General features: G+C 37.0%; 1 protein-coding gene across 1 annotated transcript in view; it reads left to right on the forward strand.

The window, feature by feature from the left end:
* The first annotated feature begins 12386 nt into the window (after positions 1-12386).
* The window catches only part of LOC137631251 (uncharacterized), an 8984-nt gene continuing 6370 nt past the window's right edge, over positions 12387-15000 (forward strand). The window contains exons 1-2 of the mRNA XM_068363035.1: positions 12387-12777; positions 14530-14605. Of these exons, the coding sequence (XP_068219136.1) occupies positions 12387-12777; positions 14530-14605 (467 nt within the window). The remainder of the gene's footprint in view (positions 12778-14529; positions 14606-15000) is intronic.

Genomic DNA, 15000 nt, shown 5'->3' on the forward strand with positions numbered 1-15000 from the left:
AACTTTGCTCATAGCATACTCCTTTTCTAAATAGGTTTTTAGCTTAGCAAGTAGTAGTAATAATAATGATAATAATAATAATAATAATAATAATAATAATAATAATGATAAATAGGACAACTTTGCTCCATAGGATAATGACGTCCTATAAACTTTTACTCCTAATACCTCTATGTTCGTCATCAGATATATTTGCATCGAGTTCCGCTTCCTCATTAAGACCTCATTAATCAAGTCCCATTATCGGAAGGGATCTCATGTCTATCATTTCGGGAGCAAATTAATCTTTCTCATAAACGTTGCATGATATTTGTTTTTATTGAGGTATTGGTAGGTAGTAGGTTGGCCAGGCCACCAGCCACCCGTTGGGATATTTTGACTGGCCAGACAGTACTACATTAGATCCTTCTCTCTGGTTAGGGTTCATTTTCCATTTACTTACACATACACCGAATATTCTGGCCCATTCTTTACATATTCTCCTCTGTCCTCATACACCTGACAACAATGAGATTACTAAACAATTCTTCTTCACCCAAGGGGTTATTGTACTATAATTGTTCAGTGGCCATTTTCCTCTTGGTAAGGGTAGAAGAGACTCTTTAGCTATGGTAAGCAGCTCTTCTAGGAGTGGGACACTCCAAAATCAAACCATTGTTCTCTAGTCTTGGGTAGTGCCATAGGCTCTGTACCATGGTCTTCCACTGTCTTGGGTTAAAGTTCTTTTGCTTGAGGGTACACAAAGGCATGCTATTCTATCTAATTTCTCTTCCTCTTGTTTTGTTAAAGTTTATATAGTTTATGTAGGAGATATTTATTTTAATGCTGTTACTCTTCTTATAATATTTTATTTTTCACTTTGTCCTGCCCCTCTTCTTATAGCATCCTGCTTTTCTAACTAGGGCTGTAGCTTAGCAAGTAATAATAATAATAAAAATAATAATAATAATAATAATAATAATACACTTTACTTATATATATTTTCCGTTCTATTTACTATATTAGAAGTGTGTAATAATAAAACTGATAATGTAGTCCTCGAGAAATCATGTAAAATAATGGATTTATTGTGTATGGAATACTAATATAAAGAGATTTGCCCAGAATTTATAGGATAAAGTAAATAAATACATAACTGATTTAGGAAATTGTTGCATACAGGACCGGGTGCGCTTGCAGAAAAAAAAATCAAGCAATATAACAATGTTATCATTAAGAAGTATTTAAAATATGAAATATGGTATGAATTTCCCAAATTCCATCCAGAGGCCGTGATTTGCCCTCCTTAATTAAATGCAAACTTCGTTATCCCAGTAGAAAATAGGAAATTTCTCGGTAATTCCTGGAACCATGTTATTGAGGAGAAGATCACATACGTGCTCAGGAAAAACATTAATATATACACCGTCGAATTATATTTTGTTACAATTTAATATAAAAGACCAGAATATATATGAATTTATCATTACATTACATGATTCCCATTTTCCTGAATGTAAAAAGGAAGCATGAACAAAAAGTGCATCATTCCTATATTCCTAAGTGTATGACTGATACTTCCACCATCAATTCAGTTCCCCTTCCGTCACCTTCTTCCTTTTCCATAAGAAAAGCAAGCTACTGATTATCCTTAACTCACATCCTATCCCAAACCACATAAAAATAAAAGTTGCTGATCATCCTTAACCCACATCCTATCCCAAACCACATAAAAATAAAAGTTGCTGATCATCCTTAACCCACATCCTATCCCAAATAACCTACAAATAAAAGTTGTTGGTTATCCTCAACCCACATCCTATCCCAAACCACCTAGAAATGAAATTTACTGATTATCCTTGAACCACATCCTATCCCAAATAACCTACAAATAAAAGTTGTTGGTTATCCTCAACCCACATCCTATCCCAAACCACCTAGAAATGAAAGTTACTGATTATCCTTGAACCACATCCTATCCCAAATCACCTACAAATAAAAGTTGCTGATCATCCTTGACTCACATCTTATCCCAAACCACCTTCAAATAAAAGTTGTTGATTATCCTAAACCCACATCCTATCCCAAACCACCTACAAATAAAAGTTGATGACCATCCTTAACCCACATCCTATCCCAAACCACCTACAAATAAAAGTTTCCGACCATCCTTGACTCACATCTTATCCCAAACCACATAAAAATAAAAGTTGCTGATCATCCTTAACCCACATCCTATCCCAAACCACATATAAATAAAAGTTGCTGATCATCCTTAACCCACATCCTATCCCAAACCACATATAAGTAAAAGTTGCTGATCATCCTTAACCCACATCCTATTCCAAACCACATATAAATAAAAGTTGCTGATTATCGTTAACCCACATCCTATCCCAAACCACATAAAAATAAAAGTTGCTGATTATCCTCAACCCACATCCTATCCCAAACCACCTACAAATAAAAGTTTCTGATCATCCTTAACCCACATCCTATCCCAAACCACATATAAATAAAAGTTGCTGACCATCCTTAACCCACATCCTATCCCAAACCACCTACAAATAAAAGTTTCCGACCATCCTTGACTCACATCTTATCCCAAACCACATAAAAATAAAAGTTGCTGATCATCCTTAACCCACATCCTATCCCAAACCACATATAAATAAAAGTTGCTGACCATCCTTAACCCACATCCTATCCCAAACCACCTACAAATAAAAGTTTCCGACCATCCTTGACTCACATCTTATCCCAAACCACATAAAAATAAAAGTTGCTGATCATCCTTAACCCACATCCTATCCCAAACCACATAAAAATAAAAGTTGCTGATTATCCTCAACCCACATCCTATCCCAAACCACATAAAAATAAAAGTTTCTGATCATCCTTAACCCACATCCTGTCCCAAACCATCTACAAATAAGAGTTGCTGATAATCCTTAACCCACATCCTATACCAAACCACCTACAATTAAAAGTTTCTGATCATCCTTAACCCACATCCTATCCCAAACCACAAAGAAATAAAAGTTGTTGATCATCCTTAACCCAAATCCTATCCCACACCACCTACAAATAAAGGTTACTGACCATCCTTAACCCACATCCTATCCGAAACCACTTACAAATAAAGGTTACTGACCATCCTTAACCCACATCCTATCCGAAACCACTTACAAATAAAGGTTACTGACCATCCTTAACCCACATCCTATCCGAAACCACTTACAAATAAAGGTTACTGACCATCCTTAACCCACATCCTATCCGAAACCACTTACAAATAAAGGTTACTGACCATCCTTAACCCACATCCTATCCGAAACCACTTACAAATAAAGGTTACTGACCATCCTTAACCCACATCCTATCCGAAACCACATACAAATAAAAGTTGCTGATTATCCTCAACCCACATCCTATACCAAACCACCTACAAATAAAAGTTTCTGATCATCCTTATCCCACATCCTATCCCAAACCATCTACAAATAAGAGTTGCTGATAATCCTTAACCCACATCTTATACCAAACCACCTACAAATAAAAGTTTCTGATCATCCTTATCCCACATCCTATCCCAAACCATCTACAAATAAGAGTTGCTGATAATCCTTAACCCACATCCTATACCAAATCACCTACAATTAAAAGTTTCTGATCATCCTTAACCCACATCCTATCCCAAACCACAAAGAAATAAAAGTTGTTGATCATCCTTAACCCAAATCCTATCCTACACCACCTACAAATAAAGGTTACTGACCATCCTTAACCCACATCCTATCCGAAACCACTTACAAATAAAGGTTACTGATCATCCTTAACCCACATCCTATCCGAAACCACTTACAAATAAAGGTTACTGACCATCCTTAACCCACATCCTATCCCAAACCACAAAGAAATAAAAGTTGTTGATCATCCTTAACCCAAATCCTATCCCACACCACCTACAAATAAAGGTTACTGACCATCCTTAACCCACATCCTATCCGAAACCACTTACAAATAAAGGTTACTGACCATCCTTAACCCACATCCTATCCCAAACCACTTACAAATAAAGGTTACTGATCATCCTTAACCCACATCCTATCCGAAACCACTTACAAATAAAGGTTACTGACCATCCTTAACCCACATCCTATCCCAAACCACAAAGAAATAAAAGTTGTTGATCATCCTTAACCCAAATCCTATCCCACACCACCTACAAATAAAGGTTACTGACCATCCTTAACCCACATCCTATCCCAAACCACTTACAAATAAAGGTTACTGATCATCCTTAACCCACATCCTATCCGAAACCACTTACAAATAAAGGTTACTGATCATCCTTAACCCACATCCTATCCGAAACCACTTACAAATAAAGGTTACTGACCATCCTTAACCCACATCCTATCCGAAACCACTTACAAATAAAGGTTACTGACCATCCTTAACCCACATCCTATCCCAAACCACAAAGAAATAAAAGTTGTTGATCATCCTTAACCCAAATCCTATCCCACACCACCTACAAATAAAGGTTACTGACCATCCTTAACCCACATCCTATCCGAAACCACTTACAAATAAAGGTTACTGATCATCCTTAACCCACATCCTATCCGAAACCACTTACAAATAAAGGTTACTGACCATCCTTAACCCACATCCTATCCCAAACCACAAAGAAATAAAAGTTGTTGATCATCCTTAACCCAAATCCTATCCCACACCACCTACAAATAAAGGTTACTGACCATCCTTAACCCACATCCTATCCGAAACCACTTACAAATAAAGGTTACTGATCATCCTTAACCCACATCCTATCCGAAACCACTTACAAATAAAGGTTACTGATCATCCTTAACCCACATCCTATCCGAAACCACTTACAAATAAAGGTTACTGACCATCCTTAACCCACATCCTATCCGAAACCACTTACAAATAAAGGTTACTGACCATCCTTAACCCACATCCTATCCGAAACCACTTACAAATAAAGGTTACTGACCATCCTTAACCCACATCCTATCCCAAACCACAAAGAAATAAAAGTTGTTGATCATCCTTAACCCAAATCCTATCCCACACCACCTACAAATAAAGGTTACTGACCATCCTTAACCCACATCCTATCCGAAACCACTTACAAATAAAGGTTACTGATCATCCTTAACCCACATCCTATCCGAAACCACTTACAAATAAAGGTTACTGACCATCCTTAACCCACATCCTATCCCAAACCACAAAGAAATAAAAGTTGTTGATCATCCTTAACCCAAATCCTATCCCACACCACCTACAAATAAAGGTTACTGACCATCCTTAACCCACATCCTATCTGAAACCACTTACAAATAAAGGTTACTGATCATCCTTAACCCACATCCTATCCGAAACCACTTACAAATAAAGGTTACTGATCATCCTTAACCCACATCCTATCCGAAACCACTTACAAACAAGGACATGGTCCTCGTAGAGGACATACCTCCGCCAAGGTGAACTTGACCTTCACGTGACCTTGACCTTCAGGTGACCTTGACCTTCACGTGACCTTGACCTTCACGTGACCTTGACCTTCAAGTGACCTGCTTGACTTTTGACCTTCAAGTGATCTTTGTTCATTTGCCACTGATACTTAATATGACATTGATATAATGCACCAATATGACCTTGACCTTTGACCTTTATAAATTTTAACATCACCCATGGGTTGCGCCTGGACTAGGACTTCCCTGTTGGCTTATGCAAAAGTCAGTGCTTTATTTCTGTCTCTTGATATGGCCACTTATGTCATAGTGACACCAGTGACCCCTGTGACCTTGACCTTGGGGTGACCTTGACCAAAATTTAATCAGTTCTTCCATACACATTGGGGAACTACTTGGCCAAGTTTGAAGTGATTCCGTGTAGAAATGTGGCCTCTACGTTGTCCACAGACAGACAGACAAACAAACAAACAAACAAACAAACAAACAAACCGAACCGAAAACAATACCTCCTGGCGGAGGTAATAAAGGTTACTGACCATCCTTAACCCACATCCTATCCGAAACCACTTACAAATAAAGGTTACTGACCATCCTTAACCCACATCCTATCCCAAACCACAAAGAAATAAAAGTTGTTGATCATCCTTAACCCAAATCCTATCCCACACCACCTACAAATAAAGGTTACTGACCATCCTTAACCCACATCCTATCCGAAACCACTTACAAATAAAGGTTACTGATCATCCTTAACCCACATCCTATCCGAAACCACTTACAAATAAAGGTTACTGACCATCCTTAACCCACATCCTATCCCAAACCACAAAGAAATAAAAGTTGTTGATCATCCTTAACCCAAATCCTATCCCACACCACCTACAAATAAAGGTTACTGACCATCCTTAACCCACATCCTATCCGAAACCACTTACAAATAAAGGTTACTGATCATCCTTAACCCACATCCTATCCCAAACCACATAAAAGTAAAAGTTACTGATCATCCTTAACCCACATCCTATCCCAAACCACATAAAAGTAAAAGTTACTGATCATCCTTAACCCACATCCTATCCCAAACCACATAGAAATAAAAGTTACTGATCATCCTTAACCCACATTCTATCCCAAGACCCCTAGAAAGAAATTTTGCTGACCATCCTTGACTCATATCTTATCCCAAACCAGCTACAAATAAAAGTTGCTGACCATCCTCAACCCACATCCTATCCCAAACCACATCTAAATAAAAGTTGATTATCCCAGTACCTAAACCACCTATAAACCCAAAAACCTAACAAAATACATACCGGCTGCAAGTGTGCAAGAGCCCGTGCGTGGCTGTAATGGCCAGGCAATCTAAAACAACAACAACAACAACAACTCTATTCCAAACGGTTAAATCTTTGGTGAGACGATAAATTAGTTAAAGTCCCAAAGAACAAAGTCCATCAATCTCCTAAAGGCTCCGATTGGAAAACAATAAACGGATCCAGGCGAATTTCGTCTTATGGGACATTCGGGGACCACAAAATGAAGGGCTATAAATCCTCCCTTTAAGAAAAGTCCATCGCGGGGTAATACATCTAAGTTGTCGTAAACAGCGACTGCCTTTACTACAACTATTTTTAATTGTTTATATATGAATAAATAAAAGATCTATTTTAATGTTATTAAAGTTTTTAAAATAATTTATTTTAATTGGTCATTACTTCTTATATCATTTATTGATTTCCCTAATTCCTTCCGTCACTGGGGAATTTTTTCTCTGTTGGAGCCCTCGGGCTTATAGCAGCTTGCTTTATCAATTAGGCTTGTATCTTAGATAATGATAATAATAATAATAATACTAATAATAATAATGATAATAATATTAATATTAATAATAATAATAATAATAATATGTATATATATGTATATCTATATTTATATATATTTATATATATTTATATATATATATATATATATATATATATATATATATATAAATTATATATAAATATATATATATATATTTATATATATATATATATATATATATATATATATATATACATACACATGATATTAACCCTATATGCTATTTTCAAAAAATTGATCATCCAAAGACCTAAAAAAAAAACTTATTCAACCCACATCATAGCCCACGGATTCATTTGCATAATTGTCCCTATATCAATAAAGGTGTGACAGTCATAACTACCACATCTGTGTCTAATACTGTTTTGTTTCAGCCGATGAAAATAACTATTCCAGAAGCTTTTATTATTAATATCACCTGCGTCCACGACACCATGTGTCCTTTGGGGACGAGAGATTAAAATATAGGCTAATTATGATGATGGGTAATGCCTCATTTGATTAATTTCCACTGACAAATATTAATTCAGAGCCTTAATTGATATGTTCAGTTTGCCATAACAAGGATTTAAGTGGTGACTAAAATTCCTTAACACTTTCAATCGTTCATTATGAACTAAGTACCTGTGTGTGTATATATATATATATATATATATATATATATATATATATATATATATATGTATATATATGTGCATATGTATGTATATGAATATATATGTATATGTATATATATGTATATATATGTATATGTATATATATGTATATATGATAAATTTTGCACATTTAGACGTGTTTTTCATATTCAAATAAGCCATATATATTTTTGATACATTAATGTCTGGATTCTCTTAACGACCTCGGGATCAGAGCCCCAGGCGAAATCACACAAAGACAAGAGCTTGGGTCCGGCCGGGAATCGAACCCTGGTCGGCAAGCTTGTATAGACAGTGACTAAGCCACTTGGCCACGAAGAAAGATAAAAGTCAATGACAATTCTTCTGTACTTATACCTGTCGAGTTCAGGTATTTTGTACTTAGAATTGAAATCAACCCATCTTCACCATCGTAGCTAATTGGTAGTTTGTTACTTGGCATTCAATTAATGATAAATTTTGCACATTTAGACGTGTTTTTCATATTCAAATAAGCCATATATATTTTTGATACATTAATGTCTGGATTCTCTTAACGACCTCGGGATCAGAGCCCCAGGCGAAATCACACAAAGACAAGAGCTTGGGTCCGGCCGGGAATCGAACCCTGTCGGCAAGCTTGTATAGACAGTGACTAAGCCACTTGGCCACGAAGAAAGATAAAAGTCAATGACAATTCTTCTGTACTTATACCTGTCGAATTCAGGTATTTTGTACTTAGAATTGAAATCAACCCATCTTCACCATCGTAGCTAATTGGTAGTTTGTTACTTGGCATTCAATTAATGATAAATTTTGCACATTTAGACGTGTTTTTCATATTCAAATAAGCCATATATATTTTTGATACATTAATGTCTGGATTCTCTTAACGACCTCGGGATCAGAGCCCCAGGCGAAATCACACAAAGACAAGAGCTTGGGTCCGGCCGGGAATCGAACCCTGGTCGGCAAGCTTGTATAGACAGTGACTAAGCCACTTGGCCACGAAGAAAGATAAAAGTCAATGACAATTCTTCTGTACTTATACCTGTCGAATTCAGGTATTTTGTACTTAGAATTGAAATCAACCCATCTTCACCATCGTAGCTAATTGGTAGTTTGTTACTTGGCATTCAATTAATGATAAATTTTGCACATTTAGACGTGTTTTTCATATTCAAATAAGCCATATATATTTTTGATACATTAATGTCTGGATTCTCTTAACGACCTCGGGATCAGAGCCCCAGGCGAAATCACACAAAGACAAGAGCTTGGGTCCGGCCGGGAATCGAACCCTGGTCGGCAAGCTTGTATAGACAGTGACTAAGCCACTTGGCCACGAAGAAAGATAAAAGTCAATGACAATTCTTCTGTACTTATACCTGTCGAATTCAGGTATTTTGTACTTAGAATTGAAATCAACCCATCTTCACCATCGTAGCTAATTGGTAGTTTGTTACTTGGCATTCAATTAATGATAAATACCTGAATATATATATATATATATATATATATATATATATATATATATATATATATATATATATATATATATATATATATAGGGTATCCCCCTTTTTAGTGGGATATAGTAAGAAGCGTCACGATTAGCAAAGCTGGACTAATCAGGAGAACCTATACCAGGTTGGTTTCATATATATATATATATATATATATATATATATATATATATATATATATATATATATATATATATATATATATGCATCATTCCAAAGTAAAACTCTTGAAATCATTAAGGGACTACATAGATTTTTTTTAGGATTATTTAGGATAGAAAATGTGGTGTGATTGTTGAGTACACGTTAATGCCATTTTGTAACCCATTTGCTGACCTGTTTGTCGGTTGACATATGAACTTGGTTAACACCAAATCTAATCGGTACCCGGATGGCTAACCAGAAACAGCCCAGACACTGTTTGTATATGAGAACTCGTGGATATCCTTCAATGATTTGAATATACGACCAGCAAACTCATTTGGGAAAGCAATATTTAGCAATTCCATACATGTTATTTTAGGGATATTGTTTAGTAGGGATTAGATAAGGCTCGTTCCACGTGAATAAACTGATGCTGAGCGGTTTTGTCCTCCCACATTAGAAATCCCTGAAGATTAGTGAGGCTCTTTTTCCGAGCAGCAGTAATTTACTAGCCGCGTGCACTGCTAATCTGCGCGGTTCCAGTTTAGCAGCTTATAAAAACTGCAAGGCCGCTTGGAAAAATCCCCTCCTGTGAAGACATGCCTCCTAACGAGCGGAAGTATTTCCGTATGGAAGAAATTAGCTCTTGTGAAGACGTGCCTCCTAACGAGCGGAAATATTTATGTATGGAAGAAATTAGCTCTTGTGAAGACGTGCTTCCTAACGAGCGGAAATATTTATGTATGGAAGAAATTAGCTCTTGTGTAGACGTGCCTCCTAACGAGCGGAAATATTTCCGTATGGAAGAAATTAGCTCGTGTGAAGACGTGCCTCCTAACGAGCGGAAATATTTCCGTATGGAAGAAATTAGCTCTTGTGAAGACGTGCCTCCTAACGAGCGGAAATATTTCCGTATGGAAGAAATTAGCTCGTGTGAAGCCGTGCCTCCTAACGAGCGGAAATATTTCCGTATGGAAGAAATTAGCTCTTGTGAAGACGTGCCTCCTAACGAGCGGAAGTATTTCCGTATGGAAGAAATTAGCTCTTGTGAAGACGTGCCTCCTAACGAGCGGAAATATTTCCGTATGGAAGAAATTAGCTCTTGTGAAGACGTGCCTCCTAACGAGCGGAAATATTTATGTATGGAAGAAATTAGCTCTTGTGAAGACGTGCCTCCTAACGAGCGGAAATATTTCCGTATGGAAGAAATTAGCTCTTGTGAAGACGTGCCTCCTAACGAGCGGAAATATTTCCGTATGGAAGAAATTAGCTCTTGTGAAGACGTGCCTCCTAACGAGCGGAAGTATTTCCGTATGGAAGAAATTAGCTCTTGTGAAGACGTGCCTCCTAACGAGCGGAAATATTTATGTATGGAAGAAATTAGCTCTTGTGAAGACGTGCCTCCTAACGAGCGGAAATATTTATGTATGGAAGAAATTAGCTCGTGTGAAGACGTGCCTCCTAACGAGCGGAAGTATTTCCGTATGGAAGAAATTAGCTCTTGTGAAGACGTGCCTCCTAACGAGCGGAAATATTTATGTATGGAAGAAATTAGCTCTTGTGAAGACGTGCCTCCTAACGAGCGGAAATATTTATGTATGGAAGAAATTAGCTCTTGTGTAGACGTGCCTCCTAACGAGCGGAAATATTTCCGTATGGAAGAAATTAGCTCGTGTGAAGACGTGCCTCCTAACGAGCGGAAATATTTCCGTATGGAAGAAATTAGCTCTTGTGAAGACGTGCCTCCTAACGAGCGGAAATATTTCCGTATGGAAGAAATTAGCTCGTGTGAAGACGTGCCTCCTAACGAGCGGAAATATTTCCGTATGGAAGAAATTAGCTCTTGTGAAGACGTGCCTCCTAACGAGCGGAAGTATTTCCGTATGGAAGAAATTAGCTCTTGTGAAGACGTGCCTCCTAACGAGCGGAAATATTTATGTATGGAAGAAATTAGCTCTTGTGAAGACGTGCCTCCTAACGAGCGGAAATATTTATGTATGGAAGAAATTAGCTCTTGTGAAGACGTGCCTCCTAACGAGCGGAAATATTTCCGTATGGAAGAAATTAGCTCGTGTGAAGACGTGCCTCCTAACGAGCGGAAATATTTCCGTATGGAAGAAATTAGCTCTTGTGAAGATGTCCCTCCTAACGAGCGTTTCCGTATGGAAGAAATTAGCTCTTGTGAAGACGTGCCTCCTAACGAGCGGAAATATTTATGTATGGAAGAAATTAGCTCTTGTGAAGACGTGCCTCCTAACGAGCGGAAATATTTATGTATGGAAGAAATTAGCTCGTGTGAAGACGTGCCTCCTAACGAGCGGAAATATTTATGTATGGAAGAAATTAGCTCTTGTGAAGACGTGCCTCCTAACGAGCGGAAATATTTATGTATGGAAGAAATTAGCTCTTGTGAAGACGTGCCTCCTAACGAGCGGAAATATTTCCGTATGGAAGAAATTAGCTCGTGTGAAGACGTGCCTCCTAACGAGCGGAAATATTTCCGTATGGAAGAAATTAGCTCTTGTGAAGTGGTGCCTCCTAACAAGCGGAAATATTTTCGTATGGAAGAAATTAGCTCTTGTGAAGATGTGCCTCCTAACGAGTGTTTCCGTATGGAAGAAATTAGCTCTTGTGAAGTAGTGCCTCCTAACGAGCGGAAATATTTATGTATGGAAGAAATTAGCTCTTGTGAAGACGTGCCTCCTAACGAGCGGAAATATTTCCGTATGGAAGAAATTAGCTCGTGTGAAGACGTGCCTCCTAACGAGCGGAAATATTTCCGTATGGAAGAAATTGGCTCTTGTGAAGTGGTGCCTCCTAACGAGCGGAAATATTTCCGTATGGAAGAAATTAGCTCTTGTGAAGACGTGCCTCCTAACGAGCGTTTCCGTATGGAAGAAATTAGCTCTTGTGAAGACGTGCCTCCTAACGAGCGGAAATATTTATGTATGGAAGAAATTAGCTCTTGTGAAGACGTGCCTCCTAACGAGGGGAAATATTTCCGTAAGGAAGAAATTAGCTCTTGTGAAGACGTGCCTCCTAACGAGCGGAAATATTTCCGTATGGAAGAAATTAGCTCTTGTGAAGATGTGCCTCCTAACGAGCGGAAATATTTCCGTATGGAAGAAATTAGCTCTTGTGAAGACGTGCCTCCTAACGAGCGGAAATATTTCCGTATGGAAGAAATTAGCTCGTGTGAAGACGTGCCTCCTAACGAGCGGAAATATTTCCGTATGGAAGAAATTAGCTCGTGTGAAGACGTGCCTCCTAACGAGCGGAAATATTTCCGTATGGAAGAAATTAGCTCGTGTGAAGACGTGCCTCCTAACGAGCGGAAATATTTCTGCCCAGAAAAAATCCGCTTGTGTGAAGATGTTCCTCTTAAGGACTGACATGTCAACATAGTCAACGAAACAGAGTTCGTGATGCCAGCGTACATAAATAGAAGTTCGTGATGCCAGCTTACATTGATATACTGTATATTCAAAATATACTTAATTAAAAATGGATTAATTACTCAAAAGTGTCCATAAAATATGCAATTTACAAATAGTGACACTTTTGAGTAATCACTTTGTGTTTAATTAAGTATATTTTTAATATACAGTATATCAAATGTACGCTGGCATCACGAACTTCTGTTTATGTACGCTGGCATCACAAATTTTGTTTCGTTGACTATGTTGACATGTCAGTTCCAAGTCGTTTAGTGAGGAAACTGAGCTATTTTCTTTTTATAACCCCTTCCCCCTTCCTCAACATATCTTGCTAATTATTGCTTTCTCAGAATTTAAATAACCACCTATTTACTGTGTAAGAAGATTAGAACTGCAGGATTGCATTATTTTGGAGTAAATGGAGAGCGTGGTGTTGTAAACAATTATCATATGTATATATATGCATATATATATATATATATATATATATATATATATATATATATATATATATAATGTATATGTATGTATATATGTATATATGTATATATATATGTATGTATATATGTATATATATATATATATATATATATATATATATATATATATATATATATATATATACAGCTAACCTGTTTTATCTGCTATTGTTTAATAAAAGCATAGGCTATAGCAACATTAACTTATGAGACAAAATCTTTCGTTATAAAAATGATATAAGGGGTGATTATGACGATAATGGAGAAATGAGATAACGTAAAGTATCAATTATTAAAGATTCTAGGAATAAAGGTTATAAGGATAACCGAATCTATGAGAAGAGAAGAGATGAACAGTATATTGGGAGGAGAGTGATGGAATTGGAGGTACAGGGAACGAGAAGGAGAGGGAGACCAAAGCGAAGGTGGGTGGACTGTATCAAGGATGACCTTCGATCAAAGGGATTAACCGGTGATGAAGTGTGGGACAGAGGTAGATGGAGAACGCTGGCCAGAAACATCGACCCCACATAGAAGTGGGAAAAGATGTAGACAAAGAAGAAGAAGAAGAAGAAGAAGGAGAAGAATCTATGATAACGCTAACATAGATATACTGGTAATTGTGCCAGATAAAAATAGAGATTTATAAACTTCGATATTATCGATACTTATCATTGTTTCAGGAAGCAGAAAATAATTAAGGTCCGAATATAGTCTACTAGACAAAGAAGAAATCAAGTTGAATAGTAGCCGCCAAAACGAAAACTTTGGACTCCAGTGTTTTACAAATAAGGAAAAATACTAGAGCAAAAGACTGTGCAAGTATAGCGTGAGAATAGAAGATAGTTTTCATATATGAAGTCCAAACATATTTTGGTTTAGTAAGGAAAAGAAAAGACACCAAATTCATTGGAAAGCAAGCATTTTCACCCAAATTTTATGTGCTCTCCAAGGAAATAAGGAGCTGTTTCCCTTGGAAATACAAGCTACTTTCAGGAACGGGAGCAAATGGTGTTCTGTGAATTTCGCGTAAGCTTCATTGAAATGTAGTTATTTGTTCTTAGCAAATCTAAATCTATCTTCTATGAAAAAATAGTGAGATGAAACTATTTTTGAGGGTTTCTTAGACGTAAATAATATGCTCGAGGAAGTGTTTTGATTTTTTTTTTTTTTGTATTCCAGGGAATACTTCCATTGGTACCACTCGTGTATCACAAACGCTTGTACATTGTATTGGTATTTCTTATTGTTTTTTGGTTATTGTCGTTATCACTCTCCCCTCTCACTGATAACCTGTCTATTCCTATATTTTCCTGCATCATGATCTCATCCACATAATCTCTTATAGTTTCATTTCTAATCTTGTGTTGCCATTTAACTCCCAATATCCTTCTGAGGGGTTTGTTCTCAAATCCACTAAATTT

The sequence above is a fragment of the Palaemon carinicauda genome, chromosome 39 (genome assembly GCF_036898095.1).
Source record: "Palaemon carinicauda isolate YSFRI2023 chromosome 39, ASM3689809v2, whole genome shotgun sequence".
Lineage (NCBI taxonomy): Eukaryota > Metazoa > Arthropoda > Malacostraca > Decapoda > Palaemonidae > Palaemon > Palaemon carinicauda.